This window comes from Salvelinus alpinus, chromosome 3 (genome assembly GCF_045679555.1).
Source record: "Salvelinus alpinus chromosome 3, SLU_Salpinus.1, whole genome shotgun sequence".
In the NCBI taxonomy this organism is placed as follows: domain Eukaryota; kingdom Metazoa; phylum Chordata; class Actinopteri; order Salmoniformes; family Salmonidae; genus Salvelinus; species Salvelinus alpinus.
This window is the reverse complement of record NC_092088.1, coordinates 98,147,561-98,167,551: the sequence shown is the minus strand read 5'-3', so window position 1 is coordinate 98,167,551 and position 19,991 is coordinate 98,147,561. Positions and strand designations below refer to the sequence as shown.

At 50.5% G+C, this 19,991-nt stretch overlaps 1 protein-coding gene across 1 annotated transcript in view; it reads left to right on the top strand.

The window, feature by feature from the left end:
• The window catches only part of LOC139569885 (transcription elongation regulator 1-like protein), a 202,793-nt gene that overhangs the window by 168,781 nt on the left and 14,021 nt on the right, over positions 1 to 19,991 (top strand). Inside the window, exons 4-5 of the mRNA XM_071391208.1 lie at positions 11,339 to 11,427; positions 18,363 to 18,454. Of these exons, the coding sequence (XP_071247309.1) occupies positions 11,339 to 11,427; positions 18,363 to 18,454 (181 nt within the window). The remainder of the gene's footprint in view (positions 1 to 11,338; positions 11,428 to 18,362; positions 18,455 to 19,991) is intronic.

Sequence of the window (19,991 nt, the reverse complement as noted above, 5' to 3'; positions counted from 1 at the left end):
CCGGCACGTTGACTCTGTACCGGCACGTTGACTCTGCCCCGGCACGTTGACTCTGTACCGGCACGTTGACTCTGTACCGGCGCGTTGACTCTGTACCGACGCGTTGACTCTGTACCGACGCGTTGACTCTGTACCGGCGCGTTGACTCTGTACCGACACGTTGACTCTGTACCGACACGTTGACTCTGTACCGACACGTTGACTCTGTACCGGCACATTGACTCTGTACCGGCACGTTGACTCTGTACCGGCACGTTGACTCTGTACCGGCACGTTGACTCTGTACCGACACGTTGACTCTGTACCGGCACGTTGACTCTGTACCGACACGTTGACTCTGTACCGGCGCGTTGACTCTGTACCGGCGCGTTGACTCTGTACCGACACGTTGACTCTGTACCGACACGTTGACTCTGTACCGACACGTTGACTCTGTACCGACACGTTGACTCTGTACCGGCACGTTGACTCTGTACCGGGACGTTGACTCTGTACCGACACGTTGACTCTGTACCGACACGTTGACTCTGTACCGACGCGTTGACTCTGTACCGGCGCGTTGACTCTGTACCGACACGTTGACTCTGTACCGACACGTTGACTCTGTACCGGCACGTTGACTCTGTACCGACACGTTGACTCTGTACCGGCACGTTGACTCTGTACCGACACGTTGACTCTGTACCGGCACGTTGACTCTGTACCGACACGTTGACTCTGTACCGACACGTTGACTCTGTACCGACACGTTGACTCTGTACCGACACGTTGACTCTGTACCGGCACGTTGACTCTGTACCGACACGTTGACTCTGTACCGGCACGTTGACTCTGTACCGGCACGTTGACTCTGTACCGGCACGTTGACTCTGTACCGACACGTTGACTCTGTACCGACACGTTGACTCTGTACCGACACGTTGACTCTGTACCGGCACGTTGACTCTGCACCGGCACGTTGACTCTGTACCGACACATAACTCTGTACCGACACGTTGACTCTGTACCGACACGTTGACTCTGTACCGACACGTTGACTCTGTACCGACACGTTGACTCTGTACCGACACGTTGACTCTGTACCGACACGTTGACTCTGTACCGGCACGTTGACTCTGCCCCGACGCGTTGACTCTGTACCGACGCGTTGACTCTGTACCGGCACGTTGACTCTGTACCGGGACGTTGACTCTGTACCGACACGTTGACTCTGTACCGACACGTTGACTCTGTACCGGCACGTTGACTCTGTACCGACACGTTGACTCTGTACCGGCACGTTGACTCTGTACCGACACGTTGACTCTGTACCGACACGTTGACTCTGTACCGGCACGTTGACTCTGTACCGACACGTTGACTCTGTACCGGCACGTTGACTCTGTACCGGGACGTTGACTCTGTACCGGCACGTTGACTCTGTACCGACACGTTGACTCTGTACCGACACGTTGACTCTGTACCGACACGTTGACTCTGTACCGGCACGTTGACTCTGCACCGGCACGTTGACTCTGTACCGACACGTTGACTCTGTACCGACACGTTGACTCTGTACCGACACGTTGACTCTGTACCGACACGTTGACTCTGTACCGGCACGTTGACTCTGTACCGACACGTTGACTCTGTACCGACACGTTGACTCTGTACCGGCACGTTGACTCTGCCCTGACACGTTGACTCTGTACCGACGCGTTGACTCTGTACCGACGCGTTGACTCTGTACCGACACCTTGACTCTGTACCGACACGTTGACTCTGTACCGGCACGTTGACTCTGCACCGACACGTTGACTCTGTACCGACACGTTGACTCTGTACCGACACGTTGACTCTGTACCGGCACGTTGACTCTGTACCGACACGTTGACTCTGTACCGACACGTTGACTCTGTACCGACACGTTGACTCTGTACCGACACGTTGACTCTGTACCGACACGTTGACTCTGTACCGGCACGTTGACTCTGTACCGGCACGTTGACTCTGCCCCGGCACGTTGACTCTGTACCGGCACGTTGACTCTGTACCGACACGTTGACTCTGTACCGGCACGTTGACTCTGTACCGGCACGTTGACTCTGCCCCGGCGCGTTGACTCTGTACCGACACATTGACTCTGTACCGACACGTTGACTCTGTACCGACACGTTGACTCTGTACCGACACGTTGACTCTGTACCGACACATTGACTCTGTACCGACACGTTGACTCTGTACCGACACGTTGACTCTGTACCGACACGTTGACTCTGTACCGACACGTTGACTCTGCCCCGACACGTTGACTCTGCACCGACGCGTTGACTCTGTACCGACACGTTGACTCTGTACCGACACGTTGACTCTGTACCGACACGTTGACTCTGTACCGACACGTTGACTCTGTACCGACACGTTGACTCTGTACCGACGCGTTGACTCTGTACCGACGCGTTGACTCTGTACCGACACGTTGACTCTGTACCGACACGTTGACTCTGTACCGACACGTTGACTCTGTACCGACACGTTGACTCTGTACCGACACGTTGACTCTGTACCGACACGTTGACTCTGTACCGACACGTTGACTCTGTACCGACACGTTGACTCTGTACCGACACGTTGACTCTGTACCGGCACGTTGACTCTGCCCCGACACGTTGACTCTGTACCGACACGTTGACTCTGTACCGACGCGTTGACTCTGTACCGACACGTTGACTCTGTACCGACACGTTGACTCTGTACCGACACGTTGACTCTGTACCGACACGTTGACTCTGTACCGACACGTTGACTCTGTACCGGCACGTTGACTCTGCCCCGACACGTTGACTCTGCCCCGACACGTTGACTCTGTACCGACACGTTGACTCTGTACCGACACGTTGACTCTGTACCGACACGTTGACTCTGTACCGGCACGTTGACTCTGTACCGACACGTTGACTCTGTACCGGCACGTTGACTCTGTACCGACACGTTGACTCTGTACCGACACGTTGACTCTGTACCGACACGTTGACTCTGTACCGACACGTTGACTCTGTACCGGCACGTTGACTCTGTACCGGCACGTTGACTCTGCCCCGGCACGTTGACTCTGTACCGGCACGTTGACTCTGTACCGACACGTTGACTCTGTACCGGCACGTTGACTCTGTACCGGCACGTTGACTCTGCCCCGGCGCGTTGACTCTGTACCGACACATTGACTCTGTACCGACACGTTGACTCTGTACCGACACGTTGACTCTGTACCGACACGTTGACTCTGTACCGACACGTTGACTCTGTACCGACACGTTGACTCTGTACCGACACGTTGACTCTGTACCGACACGTTGACTCTGTACCGACACGTTGACTCTGTACCGACACATTGACTCTGTACCGACACGTTGACTCTGTACCGACACGTTGACTCTGTACCGACACGTTGACTCTGTACCGACACGTTGACTCTGTACCGGCACGTTGACTCTGTACCGGCACGTTGACTCTGCCCCGACACGTTGACTCTGCCCCGACACGTTGACTCTGTACCGACACGTTGACTCTGTACCGGCACGTTGACTCTGTACCGACACGTTGACTCTGTACCGACACGTTGACTCTGTACCGGCACGTTGACTCTGTACCGACACGTTGACTCTGTACCGACACGTTGACTCTGTACCGACACGTTGACTCTGTACCGACACGTTGACTCTGTACCGGCACGTTGACTCTGTACCGACACGTTGACTCTGTACCGGCACGTTGACTCTGTACCGACACGTTGACTCTGTACCGACACGTTGACTCTGTACCGACACGTTGACTCTGTACCGGCACGTTGACTCTGTACCGGCACGTTGACTCTGCCCCGACACGTTGACTCTGCACCGACACGTTGACTCTGTACCGACACGTTGACTCTGTACCGGCACGTTGACTCTGTACCGACACGTTGACTCTGTACCGACACGTTGACTCTGTACCGACACGTTGACTCTGTACCGGCACGTTGACTCTGTACCGGCACGTTGACTCTGCCCCGACACGTTGACTCTGTACCGACACGTTGACTCTGTACCGACACGTTGACTCTGTACCGGCACGTTGACTCTGTACCGACACGTTGACTCTGTACCTACACGTTGACTCTGTACCGGCACGTTGACTCTGTACCGACACGTTGACTCTGTACCGACACGTTGACTCTGTACCGACACGTTGACTCTGTACCGACACGTTGACTCTGTACCGGCACGTTGGCTCTGTACCGACACGTTGACTCTGTACCGGCACGTTGACTCTGTACCGACACGTTGACTCTGTACCGACACGTTGACTCTGTACCGGCACGTTGACTCTGTACCGACACGTTGACTCTGTACCGGCACGTTGACTCTGTACCGACACGTTGACTCTGTACCGACACGTTGACTCTGCACCGGCACGTTGACTCTGTACCGGCACGTTGACTCTGTACCGACACGTTGACTCTGCACCGGCACGTTGACTCTGTACCGACACGTTGACTCTGCACCGACACGTTGACTCTGTACCGGCACGTTGACTCTGTACCGACACGTTGACTCTGTACCGACACGTTGACTCTGTACCGACACGTTGACTCTGTACCGGGACGTTGACTCTGTACCGGCACGTTGACTCTGTACCGACACGTTGACTCTGTACCGGGACGTTGACTCTGTACCGGCACGTTGACTCTGTACCGACACGTTGACTCTGTACCGGCACGTTGACTCTGTACCGGGACGTTGACTCTGTACCGGCACGTTGACTCTGTACCGACACGTTGACTCTGTACCGGGACGTTGACTCTGTACCGGCACGTTGACTCTGTACCGACACGTTGACTCTGTACCGGCACGTTGACTCTGTACCGGGACGTTGACTCTGTACCGACACGTTGACTCTGTACCGGCACGTTGACTCTGTACCGACACGTTGACTCTGTACCGACACGTTGACTCTGTACCGGCACGTTGACTCTGTACCGGCACGTTGACTCTGTACCGACACGTTGACTCTGTACCGACACGTTGACTCTGTACCGACACGTTGACTCTGTACCGACACGTTGACTCTGTACCGACACGTTGACTCTGTACCGACACGTTGACTCTGTACCGACACGTTGACTCTGTACCGACACGTTGACTCTGTACCGACACGTTGACTCTGTACCGACACATTGACTCTGCCCCGACACATTGACTCTGTACCGACGCGTTGACTCTGTACCGACGCGTTGACTCTGTACCGACACGTTGACTCTGTACCGACACGTTGACTCTGTACCGACACGTTGACTCTGTACCGACACATTGACTCTGTACCGACACATTGACTCTGTACCGGCACGTTGACTCTGCCCCGACACGTTGACTCTGTACCGACACGTTGACTCTGTACCGACGCGTTGACTCTGTACCGACACGTTGACTCTGTACCGACGCGTTGACTCTGTACCGACGCGTTGACTCTGTACCGACACGTTGACTCTGTACCGACACGTTGACTCTGTACCGGCACGTTGACTCTGCCCCGACACGTTGACTCTGTACCGACACGTTGACTCTGTACCGACACGTTGACTCTGTACCGACACGTTGACTCTGTACCGGCACGTTGACTCTGTACCGACACGTTGACTCTGTACCGACACGTTGACTCTGTACCGACACGTTGACTCTGTACCGACACGTTGACTCTGTACCGACACGTTGACTCTGTACCGGCACGTTGACTCTGTACCGGCACGTTGACTCTGCCCCGGCACGTTGACTCTGTACCGGCACGTTGACTCTGTACCGACACGTTGACTCTGTACCGGCACGTTGACTCTGTACCGGCACGTTGACTCTGCCCCGGCGCGTTGACTCTGTACCGACACATTGACTCTGTACCGACACGTTGACTCTGTACCGGCACGTTGACTCTGTACCGACACGTTGACTCTGTACCGGCACGTTGACTCTGTACCGGCACGTTGACTCTGCCCCGGCGCGTTGACTCTGTACCGACACATTGACTCTGCCCCGACACGTTGACTCTGTACCGACACGTTGACTCTGTACCGACACGTTGACTCTGTACCGACACGTTGACTCTGTACCGACACGTTGACTCTGTACCGACACGTTGACTCTGTACCGACACGTTGACTCTGTACCGACACATTGACTCTGTACCGACACGTTGACTCTGTACCGACACGTTGACTCTGTACCGACACGTTGACTCTGTACCGACACATTGACTCTGCCCCGACACGTTGACTCTGTACCGACGCGTTGACTCTGTACTGACGCGTTGACTCTGTACCGACACGTTGACTCTGTACCGACACGTTGACTCTGTACCGACACGTTGACTCTGTACCGACACGTTGACTCTGTACCGACACGTTGACTCTGTACCGACACGTTGACTCTGTACCGACACGTTGACTCTGTACCGGCACGTTGACTCTGTACCGACACGTTGACTCTGCACCGACACGTTGACTCTGTACCGACGCGTTGACTCTGCACCGACGCGTTGACTCTGTACCGGCGCGTTGACTCTGTACCGGCGCGTTGACTCTGTACCGGCGCGTTGACTCTGTACCGGCACGTTGACTCTGTACCGACACGTTGACTCTGTACCGACGCGTTGACTCTGTACCGACACGTTGACTCTGTACCGACACGTTGACTCTGTACCGACGCGTTGACTCTGTACCGACACATTGACTCTGTACCGACACGTTGACTCTGTACCGGCACGTTGACTCTGCCCCGACACGTTGACTCTGTACCGACACGTTGACTCTGTACCGACACGTTGACTCTGTACCGACACGTTGACTCTGTACCGACGCGTTGACTCTGCACCGACGCGTTGACTCTGTACCGACGCGTTGACTCTGCACCGACAGCGTTGACTCTGCACCGGCGCGTTGACTCTGTACCGGCGCGTTGACTCTGTACCGGCGCGTTGACTCTGTACCGGCGCGTTGACTCTGTACCGGCGCGTTGACTCTGTACCGGCGCGTTGACTCTGTACCGGCGCGTTGACTCTGTACCGGCGCGTTGACTCTGTACCGACGCGTTGACTCTGTACCGACGCGTTGACTCTATACCGGCGCGTTGACTCTGTACCGGCGCGTTGACTCTGTACCGGCGCGTTGACTCTGTACCGACGCGTTGACTCTGTACCGACGCGTTGACTCTGTACCGACGCGTTGACTCTGTACCGACGCGTTGACTCTGTACCGACGCGTTGACTCTGTACCGGCGCGTTGACTCTGTACCGGCGCGTTGACTCTGTACCGGCGCGTTGACTCTGTACCGACGCGTTGACTCTGTACCGACGCGTTGACTCTGTACCGACGCGTTGACTCTGTACCGACGCGTTGACTCTGTACCGACGCGTTGACTCTGTACCGGCGCGTTGACTCTGTACCGGCGCGTTGACTCTGTACCGGCGCGTTGACTCTGTACCGGCGCGTTGACTCTGTACCGACACGTTGACTCTGTACCGACACGTTGACTCTGTACCGACACGTTGACTCTGTACCGGCACGTTGACTCTGTACCGACGCGTTGACTCTGCACCGACGCGTTGACTCTGTACCGACGCGTTGACTCTGCACCGAAGCGTTGACTCTGTACCGGCGCGTTGACTCTGTACCGGCGCGTTGACTCTGTACCGGCGCGTTGACTCTGTACCGGGACGTTGACTCTGTACCGACACGTTGACTCTGTACCGACACGTTGACTCTGTACCGGCACGTTGACTCTGTACCGGGACGTTGACTCTGTACCGGCACGTTGACTCTGTACCGACACGTTGACTCTGTACCGACACGTTGACTCTGCACCGACACGTTGACTCTGTACCGACACGTTGACTCTGTACCGGCGCGTTGACTCTGTACCGACGCGTTGACTCTGTACCGACGCGTTGACTCTGTACCGACGCGTTGACTCTGTACCGACACGTTGACTCTGTACCGACACGTTGACTCTGTACCGGCGCGTTGACTCTGTACCGGCGCGTTGACTCTGTACCGACACGTTGCCTCTGTACCGACGCGTTGACTCTGTACCGACGCGTTGACTCTGTACCGACGCGTTGACTCTGTACCGACGCGTTGACTCTGTACCGACGCGTTGACTCTGTACCGGCACGTTGACTCTGCCCCGACACGTTGACTCTGTACCGACACGTTGACTCTGTACCGACACGTTGACTCTGTACCGGCACGTTGACTCTGTACCGGCACGTTGACTCTGTACCGGCACGTTGACTCTGTACCGGGACGTTGACTCTGTACCGACACGTTGACTCTGTACCGACACGTTGACTCTGTACCGACACGTTGACTCTGTACCGACACGTTGACTCTGCACCGGCACGTTGACTCTGTACCGACACGTTGACTCTGTACCGACACGTTGACTCTGTACCGGGACGTTGACTCTGCACCGGCACGTTGACTCTGCACCGACACGTTGACTCTGTACCGGGACGTTGACTCTGTACCGACACGTTGACTCTGTACCGACGCGTTGACTCTGTACCGACGCGTTGACTCTGTACCGGCGCGTTGACTCTGTACCGGCGCGTTGACTCTGTACCGGCGCGTTGACTCTGTACCTGCGCGTTGACTCTGTACCGGCGCGTTGACTCTGTACCGGCGCGTTGACTCTGTACCGACGCGTTGACTCTGTACCGACACGTTGACTCTGTACCGGCACGTTGACTCTGTACCGGCACGTTGACTCTGTACCGACACGTTGACTCTGTACCGGCACGTTGACTCTGTACCGGGACGTTGACTCTGTACCGACACGTTGACTCTGTACCGACACGTTGACTCTGTACCGGGACGTTGACTCTGTACCGACACGTTGACTCTGTACCGACACGTTGACTCTGTACCGGCACGTTGACTCTGTACCGGGACGTTGACTCTGTACCGGCACGTTGACTCTGTACCGACACGTTGACTCTGCCCCGACACGTTGACTCTGCCCCGACACGTTGACTCTGTACCGACACGTTGACTCTGTACCGGCACGTTGACTCTGTACCGGCACGTTGACTCTGTACCGGCACGTTGACTCTGTACCGGGACGTTGACTCTGCACCGGGACGTTGACTCTGCACCGGCACGTTGACTCTGCACCGACACGTTGACTCTGTACCGACACGTTGACTCTGTACCGGGACGTTGACTCTGCACCGGCACGTTGACTCTGTACCGACACGTTGACTCTGTACCGACACGTTGACTCTGTACCGACACGTTGACTCTGTACCGACACGTTGACTCTGTACCGGCACGTTGACTCTGCACCGGCACGTTGACTCTGCACCGGCACGTTGACTCTGTACCGGCACGTTGACTCTGCACCGGCACGTTGACTCTGCACCGGCACGTTGACTCTGCACCGACACGTTGACTCTGCCCCGGCACGTTGACTCTGTACCGACACGTTGACTCTGCCCCGACACGTTGACTCTGCCCCGACACGTTGACTCTGTACCGACACGTTGACTCTGTACCGGCACGTTGACTCTGTACCGACACGTTGACTCTGTACCGACACGTTGACTCTGTACCGACACGTTGACTCTGTACCGACACGTTGACTCTGTACCGACACGTTGACTCTGTACCGACACGTTGACTCTGTACCGACACGTTGACTCTGTACCGACACGTTGACTCTGTACCGGCACGTTGACTCTGTACCGACACGTTGACTCTGTACCGACACGTTGACTCTGCCCCGACACGTTGACTCTGTACCGACACGTTGACTCTGTACCGACACATTGACTCTGTACCGACACATTGACTCTGCCCCGACACGTTGACTCTGTACCGACACATTGACTCTGCACCGACACGTTGACTCTGCACCGACACGTTGACTCTGCACCGACACGTTGACTCTGCCCCGACACGTTGACTCTGTACCGACACGTTGACTCTGTACCGACACGTTGACTCTGCCCCGACACGTTGACTCTGTACCGACACATTGACTCTGCACCGACACGTTGACTCTGCACCGACACGTTGACTCTGCACCGACACGTTGACTCTGCACCGACACGTTGACTCTGTACCGACACGTTGACTCTGTACCGGCACGTTGACTCTGTACCGGCACGTTGACTCTGCACCGGCACGTTGACTCTGTACCGACACGTTGACTCTGTACCGGCACGTTGACTCTGTACCGGCACGTTGACTCTGTACCGGCACGTTGACTCTGTACCGGCACATTGACTCTGCACCGGCACGTTGACTCTGCACCGGCACGTTGACTCTGCACCGACACGTTGACTCTGTACCGACACGTTGACTCTGTACCGACACGTTGACTCTGCACCGACACGTTGACTCTGCACCGGCACGTTGACTCTGCACCGACACGTTGACTCTGTACCGACACGTTGACTCTGTACCGACACGTTGACTCTGCACCGACACGTTGACTCTGCCCCGACACGTTGACTCTGTACCGACACGTTGACTCTGTACCGACACGTTGACTCTGCCCCGACACGTTGACTCTGTACCGACACATTGACTCTGCACCGACACGTTGACTCTGCACCGACACGTTGACTCTGCACCGACACGTTGACTCTGCACCGACACGTTGACTCTGTACCGACACGTTGACTCTGTACCGGCACATTGACTCTGCACCGGCACGTTGACTCTGCACCGGCACGTTGACTCTGCACCGACACGCTGACTCTGTACCGACACGTTGACTCTGTACCGACACGTTGACTCTGCACCGACACGTTGACTCTGCACCGGCACGTTGACTCTGCACCGACACGTTGACTCTGTACCGACACGTTGACTCTGTACCGACACGTTGACTCTGTACCGACACGTTGACTCTGTACCGACACGTTGACTCTGTACCGACACGTTGACTCTGTACCGACACGTTGACTCTGCACCGACACGTTGACTCTGCACCGGCACCCCCCTGTTTTCATTGTTATTTCACTGCTGCTCTTTAACTACTTGTTACTTTTATCTCTTATCTCTTATTCTTATTCCGTATTTTTTTTAACTGCGCTGTCGGTTAGGGGCTCATAAGTTAGCATTTCACTGTAAGGTCTACACCTGTTGTATTCGGCACATGTAACAAATAACATTTGATTTGATGTGGCTCCTGAACATATACTTTGAGTTGATTACTCAGCTGCCTAATTCCTTTGAGATAGATTTGCAATTTTATCATCATATTATACCAACAACAACAAAAAATCCAGTCCACAAGCTAATTTGCTGTCTCTCTTTACTCTGTAGATAAGCGGTTGGCCAGGAGAAGAGCGCCGTGCTCTGCGACGTTGGTGCTGCATACAGAGCAGAAGACAACCCAGGAGAAACATACAGAGGTAGGTGGTCACGTGTGACCTCAAACAGCACCCTATTCCCTATGTAGTGCACTACTTTTAACCAGAGCACTATGGGCCCAGGTCAAAAGTAGTGCACTATATAGGGAAATAAGGGGTTTCATTTAGGACGTACAATGTTCATTAACTTACACTGAAGCTGTGGCATAACTACATCTACCAAACCTGGGCCAGATCCAACCACACCAGCTGAAATCAAGGTTTAGTCCTGTATGCCTGTAACGGCTGTCTTCGGGTGAAAGAGAGGAGGACCAAAATGCAGCGTGATGATAATCCATATTTGAATAGGCTACTTAAACAACGAACAAAAACAACAAACTGACAGAAAGAACCGAAGACGCTACAGTCCCGAAACTAGTGAACACAGACCAGATGAACAAACGAACAGGAACAATCACCCACAAAACACACTACAAAACAGGCTACCTAAATATGGTTCCCAATCAAAGACAATGACTAACACCTGCCTCTGATTGAGAACCATATCAGGCCAAACAAGAAACCCCACATAGAAACAGACAACATAGACTATACCCACCCAACTCACGCCCTGACCAACTAAATAAAGACTAAACAAAGGAAAATAAGGTCAGAAACGTGAAAATGCCGTAGTAAGACATGACAAATGGATCCGATGACACAGAGGAAGAGTTTAACTTTGATAATCGATGTCAGATGATGAGCAGTGGTATAAAGTACTTTAGTAAAAATACTTGAAAGTACTACTTATTTAGTTTTTGAGGGGTATCTGTACTTTACGATTTATATTTTTGACAACTTTTATTTTTACCTCGCTACATTCCTAAAGAAAATAATGTATTTTTTATTCCATACATTTTCCCTGACACCCAAAAGTACTCGTTACATTTTGAATCCTTAGCAGGACAAGAAAAATTGTCTAATTCACGCACTTATCAAGAGAACATCACTGGTCATCCCTACTGCCTCTGATCTGGTGGACTCACTAAACAGAGAACATCCCTGGTCATCCCTACTGCCTCTGATCTGGAGGACTCACTAAACAGAGAACATCCCTGGTCATCCCTACTGCCTCTGATCTGGAGGACTCACTAAACAGAGAACATCCCTGGTCATCCCTACAGCCTCTGATCTGGAGGACTCACTAAACAGAGAACATCCCTGGTCATCCCTACTGCCTCTGATCTGGAGGACTCACTAAACAGAGAACATCCCTGGTCGTCCCTACTGCCTCTGATCTGGAGGACTCACTAAACAGAGAACATCCCTGGTCGTCCCTACAGCCTCTGATCTGGTGGACTCACTAAACAGAGAACATCCCTGGTCGTCCCTACTGCCTCTGATCTGGAGGACTCACTAAACAGAGAACATCCCTGGTCATCCCTACTGCCTCTGATCTGGTGGACTCACTAAACAGAGAACATCCCTGGTCGTCCCATCTGCCTCTGATCTGGTGGACTCACTAAACAGAGAACATCCCTGGCCGTCCCTACTGCCTCTGATCTGGTGGACTCACTAAACAGAGAACATCCCTGGTCATCCCTACAGCCTCTGATCTGGTGGACTCACGAAACAGAGAACATACCTGGTCATCCCTACAGCCTCTGATCTGGTGGACTCACTAAACAGAGAACATCCCTGGTCAACCCTACTGCCTCTGATCTGGTGGACTCACTAAACAGAGAACATACCTGGTCGTCCCTACTGCCTCTGATCTGGCGGACTCACTAAACAGAGAACATCCCTGGTCGTCCCCTGCCTGTGATCTGGTGGACTCACTAAACAGAGAACATCCCTGGTCGTCCCCTGCCTCTGATCTGGTGGACTCACTAAACAGAGAACATCCCTGGCCGTCCCTACTTCCTCTGATCTGGTGGACTCACTAAACAGAGAACATCCCTGGTCATCCCTACTTCCTCTGATCTGGTGGACTCACTAAACAGAGAAAATCCCTGGTCATCCCTACTTCCTCTGATCTGGTGGACTCACTAAACAGAGAACATCCCTGGTCGTCCCTACTGCCTCTGATCTGGTGGACTCACTAAACAGAGAACATCCCTGGTCGTCCCTACTGCCTCTGATCTGGTGGACTCACTAAACACATGCTTCCTTTGTAAATGATGTCTGAGTGTTGGAGCGTGCCCCTGGCTATCCGTAAATAAAACAAAACAAGAAAATGGTGCCATCTGTTTTGCTAAATATAAGGAATTTGAAATGATTTATACTTTTACTTTTACCTTTCATACTTAAGTATATTTTAGAAATTACATTTACTTTGAAGTATATTTAAAACCAAATACTTTTAGACTTTTACTCATGTAGGATTTTACTGGGTGACTTTCACTTTTACTTGAGTCATTTTCTATTAAAGGTATCTTTACTTTTACTCAAGTATGACAACTGGGTACTTTTTTCCACCACTGATAATGAGAAGTCTCTGGTCACAGCTGAGTAGCTGATTGGCTTCTGGCTGCTGAGATAAGAGGTTAGTTCTTCCTGATTGGAAGGATTTTGGTTCACTCTACCTACCAGCATAAAACTTCATCCTGCTCGCCAAATTAGATGTTGGAAAGGGCACCAGGACAGAGTCGGTAAGATTTAGGGTCCAAAATACCACTGCTTCATCTTGGCTCTGATAGGAAGAGAGGTCAATTTAAGTCCTCCACTGGTAATTGTTTGCAAAACCCTCCCAGCTGTATTAATTAGTGAAACTCCCCCAGAAGGAGAGGATGTGTAAATCATTAAAAGGAGGATGAATGCTGTGGGGGCGGTCCGTCTACAGACTCGCCTGCTGCTGTTCTCTGCACACCAGCCTCTTTATTGGTTCCAAATGGCTCCCTAGTCCCTTTATAGTGCACTTCTTTTGACCTGGGCTCTGATCAAAAGTAGTGCACTACATAGGGGGAATAGGGTGCCATTTGGGACCAATCGTCTCCCCCTCTGTGAAGGGGTTCAGTAATCTAAGGGGTTGGTCATGCATTGCCTTAGTAATTGAATGGCTCTGGCTGTATCTGTGACGGTGTTGTGGACATTACAAGGGTAAAGCATTTGTCACACCTTAATCAACACTCCTTATTTCAGTATTAACCCAGGATAAAAAACCCAAATAGAAGTGAAATTAATTTAACGTTCATTTTCCTCCACTAGATCTCAGTATGAATAAACAAAAATGGATGTTTAAAGACACACGGGGATATAAACTAGAAAGGATTGCGTTTGCATGCTTTAAATCACCCATAGCATGTTCCTTCCAGCGCTGACGTTTTACTATTCAGCTCGTGTTGATTTCTCCATGTTGTTGACATTGTTGTCATACTACATTGCTGCAAACTATGCAATTCACTTTTTTTTATGAGATTTTCGAAAACACTTAATCTCCTCCAAAAATCGCCCCCCCATCTCAGTCCAGACAGAGGTTTGAGACATGCAATCATCACAGTACATTAATGTAATTCAATATCTATTACAACACAGACCGATCCTACCATGTGTTCAGTGGGCTCATTGTACCATTCACGATGAACACCTTCTCAATCAATTTGTTGTTCGAATCCAAAATAGATACAGAGATATGCACCACCATTTCCACTGCAGCTCTGTCTGGTTCCCAAATCACACCCTTTTCCCTATCTAGTGCACTACTATTGTCCAGGGCCCATAGGGCTCCGGTCAAAGTAGTGCACTATGTAGGGAATAGGGTGCCATTTGGGATGCAGTGTCTATATCTACACGCTGAAGTCAGACCAATTTGATTTCAGGTTATTCTGTTATTCCAACATCTCCATTTTGGATGCACAGATAGCAGACAGAGATATAGACAGATAGCGGACAGAGATATAGACAGATAGCAGACAGAGACAGAGACAGATACCAGACAGAGACAGATACCAGACAGAGACAGAGACAGATACCAGACAGAGACAGATACCAGACAGAGACAGAGACAGATACCAGACAGAGACAGATAGCAGACAGAAACAGATAGCAGACAGAGAAAGATAGCAGACAGGTAGCAGATAGCAGACAGAGACATGTAGCAGATAGCAGACAGGTAGCAGACAGAGACAGAGACAGATACCAGACAGAGACAGATACCAGACAGAGACAGATATCAGACAGAGACAGACAGATAGCAAACAGAGACAGCTAGCAGACAGAGGCAGAGACAGGTAGCAGACAGAGACAGATAGCAAACAGAGACAGGTAGCAGACAGAGACAGATAGCAAACAGAGACAGATAGCAGACAGAGGCAGGTAGCAGACAGAGGCAGGTAGCAGACAGAGGCAGAGACAGGTAGCAGACAGAGACAGACAAATAGCAGACAGAGACAGATAGCAGACAGAGGCAGAGACAGGTAGCAGACAGAGACAGATAGCAAACAGAGGCAGGTAGCAGACAGAGGCAGGTAGCAGACAGAGGCAGGTAGCAGACAGAGGCAGGTAGCAGACAGAGGCAGGTAGCAGACAGAGGCAGGTAGCAGACAGAGACAGGTAGCAGACAGAGACAGAGACAGGTAGCAGACAGAAACAGAGACAGGTAGCAGACAGAGACAGAGACAGATAGCAGACAGAGACAGAGGCACATTAAGCCACACCTCTCTGACCAAGCACAGTACGGTTTATGATGACTCCACAGTACGGTTTATGATGACTCCACAGTAGGGTTTATGATGACTCCACAGTAGGGTTTATGATGACTCCACAGTAGGGTTTATGATGACTCCACAGTAGGGTTTATGATGACTCCACAGTAGGGTTTATGATGACTCCACAGTACGGTTTATGATGACTCCACAGTACGGTTTATGATGACTCCACAGTACGGTTTATGATGACTCCACAGTAGGGTTTATGATGACTCCACAGTAGGGTTTATGATGACTCCACAGTAGGGTTTATGATGACTCCACAGTAGGGTTTATGATGACTCCACAGTACGGTTTATGATGACTCCACAGTACGGTTTATGATGACTCCACAGTACGGTTTATGATGACTCCACAGTAGGGTTTATGATGACTCCACAGTAGGGTTTATGATGACTCCACAGTAGGGTTTATGATGACTCCACAGTAGGGTTTATGATGACTCCACAGTAGGGTTTATGATGACTCCACAGTAGGGTTTATGATGACTCCACAGTAGGGTTTATGATGACTCCACAGTAGGGTTTATGATGACTCCACAGTAGGGTTTATGATGACTCCACAGTAGGGTTTATGATGACTCCACAGTAGGGTTTATGATGACTCCACAGTAGGGTTTATGATGACTCCACAGTAGGGTTTATGATGACTCCACAGTAGGGTTTATGATGACTCCACAGTAGGGTTTATGATGACTCCACAGTAGGGTTTATGATGACTCCACAGTAGGGTTTATGATGGCTCCACAGTAGGGTTTATGATGGCTCCACAGTAGGGTTTATGATGACTCCACAGTAGGGTTTATGATGACTCCACAGTAGGGTTTATGATGACTCCACAGTAGGGTTTATGATGACTCCACAGTAGGGTTTATGATGACTCCACAGTAGGGTTTATGATGACTCCACAGTAGGGTTTATGATGACTCCACAGTAGGGTTTATGATGACTCCACAGTAGGGTTTATGATGACTCCACAGTAGGGTTTATGATGACTCCACAGTAGGGTTTATGATGACTCCACAGTAGGGTTTATGATGACTCCACAGTAGGGTTTATGATGACTCCACAGTAGGGTTTATGATGACTCCACAGTAGGGTTTATGATGACTCCACAGTAGGGTTTATGATGACTCCACAGTAGGGTTTATGATGACTCCACAGTAGGGTTTATGATGACTCCACAGTAGGGTTTATGATGACTCCACAGTAGGGTTTATGATGACTCCACAGTAGGGTTTATGATGGCTCCACAGTAGGGTTTATGATGGCTCCACAGTAGGGTTTATGATGACTCCACAGTAGGGTTTATGATGACTCCACAGTAGGGTTTATGATGACTCCACAGTAGGGTTTATGATGACTCCACAGTAGGGTTTATGATGACTCCACAGTAGGGTTTATGATGACTCCACAGTAGGGTTTATGATGACTCCACAGTACGGTTTATGATGACTCCACAGTACGGTTTATGATGACTCCACAGTAGGGTTTATGATGACTCCACAGTAGGGTTTATGATGACTCCACAGTAGGGTTTATGATGACTCCACAGTAGGGTTTATGATGACTCCACAGTAGGGTTTATGATGACTCCACAGTAGGGTTTATGATGACTCCACAGTACGGTTTATGATGACTCCACAGTAGGGTTTATGATGACTCCACAGTGCGGTTTATGATGACTCCACAGTAGGGTTTATGATGACTCCACAGTAGGGTTTATGATGACTCCACAGTAGGGTTTATGATGACTCCACAGTAGGGTTTATGATGACTCCACAGTAGGGTTTATGATGACTCCACAGTAGGGTTTATGATGACTCCACAGTAGGGTTTATGATGACTCCACAGTACGGTTTATGATGACTCCACAGTACGGTTTATGATGACTCCACAGTAGGGTTTATGATGACTCCACAGTGCGGTTTATGATGACTCCACAGTAGGGTTTATGATGACTCCACTGTAGGGTTTATGATGACTCCACAGTAGGGTTTATGATGACTCCACAGTAGGGTTTATGATGACTCCACAGTAGGGTTTATGATGACTCCACAGTAGGGTTTATGATGACTCCACAGTACGGTTTATGATGACTCCACAGTGTGGAAATGGTATCTGCATGGTGCGTTGTGTTAATCCTGCCCTCTGACCTGTGTGTGTGTGTGTGTGTGTGTGTGTGTGTGTGTGTGTGTGTGTGTGTGTGTGTGTGTGTGTGTGTGTGTGTGTGTGTGTGTGTGTGTGTGTGTGTGTGTGCGTGTGTGCGTGTGTGCGTGTGTGCGTGTTGTAGCAGGAGATGGTAGAGGTCCCCATGGAGGAGGAGGACGTCGACCCTAAAGACAAGCGTCCTGTAGCTACCACCCCTGTTCCCGGATCTCCATGGTAACGTTCCTTTACACAATATTATGACGTTCTCTTGCCAGGATTGGTCAATGTCAGAACATTTCAGCTCTTTAAGAATCTGTCCCGTTCCAGTCAGTCCCTGACACCAAACCATGAACAAGACGTTTAGCTAAAGTTCATAAAACATTATCTGCTATAATGTTAAAGTGGAATCAGGTCTCTACTTTCTTCACTTGTTCTTGAAAAGCATATTTTTATATCTGGTTATTATTCCTGATCTCATATTGATTGAAAGTCTCAGGAAAGCGTTGTAATCAGGGTTTTCATAACCGTGAGGAATAATCGCTCGCTGTATGTAAAAACTATTTTCAAAAACGACAGAAAAAACACACCGTTAGCAAACCTTTTGATAGAAAAAGCATTTCAGTCCCGACAATGAACAACTCGTATCAGGGACACTAGTACAATAAGCCATATCTGTCTGCAGAGCAGTGCAATCTGGTTTTTTAAATGGACTTGTTTTGTTGTCCTCCACATGTAACAGCCTGTTGATCTGTTGATGCTGAGACGAGACTTTAAAGACTCTACATGAAACCTGTAATTTACAACACTTTCTCAGCTCAGCACCTAAACGCCATGTTCCTTTTTATTAAACCATAACCCGTACGTGTTAACCTTTTATCATTCATCAGCTTTTATTATTTGACTATTGGATTAAAATATCAAAATACATTTTTAACAAAGCAAATTGTAAAAACTTTTTAAAAAGATTTGGTAAACAAATCGAATCCAACCTATTTTGTTTGATGATTCTAATATTGAAAAGTCTCATGAGAGATTCATCGTGACGTATTATCCAGATATTCCAACACCTTTCTGCTGTGTGAATATCATATCCTGGCTGAGAGAGAGCTCGCCATACCAATGAAATATGATATCATGTAACGGGACAGCTTACGACCGGATAATACGAAGAAGTAAAGCTTCACAATTCATTTGATATGGTGTTGAGCGTGAAGACAATTATTGCAGGGATTCATAGACTGTAGCAGCTGTTAATACTCCTGTGGCTTTAAATACATAACGTCTTAAAGGAGGAAGAGCTCTGAAGTGATACACGACAACAGGCACAAATATGCCTCAGAAACCAGCAACTGAAAATACAACTATTAGATTCTAGCCCTTTCTATAACATGTCATGTCAGACTAAGTGACAGATAACTACAGTGGTTATATTCCTGTTACTACATAGACTATATATTCATCAACATATTTCTTATTTACATTATGCCACTGTATAATATACAGTATATAATCATATATGCCATTTCAAAGACACTTTTATTCAAAGTGACTTACAGTAGTGCGTTCGTACATGTTCTTATGGGAAGCCCCAGCATGTAGCCCCAGTGGGTAGCCCCAGTGGGTAGCCCCAGTGGGTAGCTCCAGTGGGTAGGTCCAGCGGGTAGGTCCAGCGGGTAGGTCCAGCGGGTAGGTCCAGCGGGTAGGTCCAGTGTGTAGGTCCAGTGGGTAGGTCCAGAGTGTAGGTCCAGCGGGTAGCCCCAGCGGGTAGGTC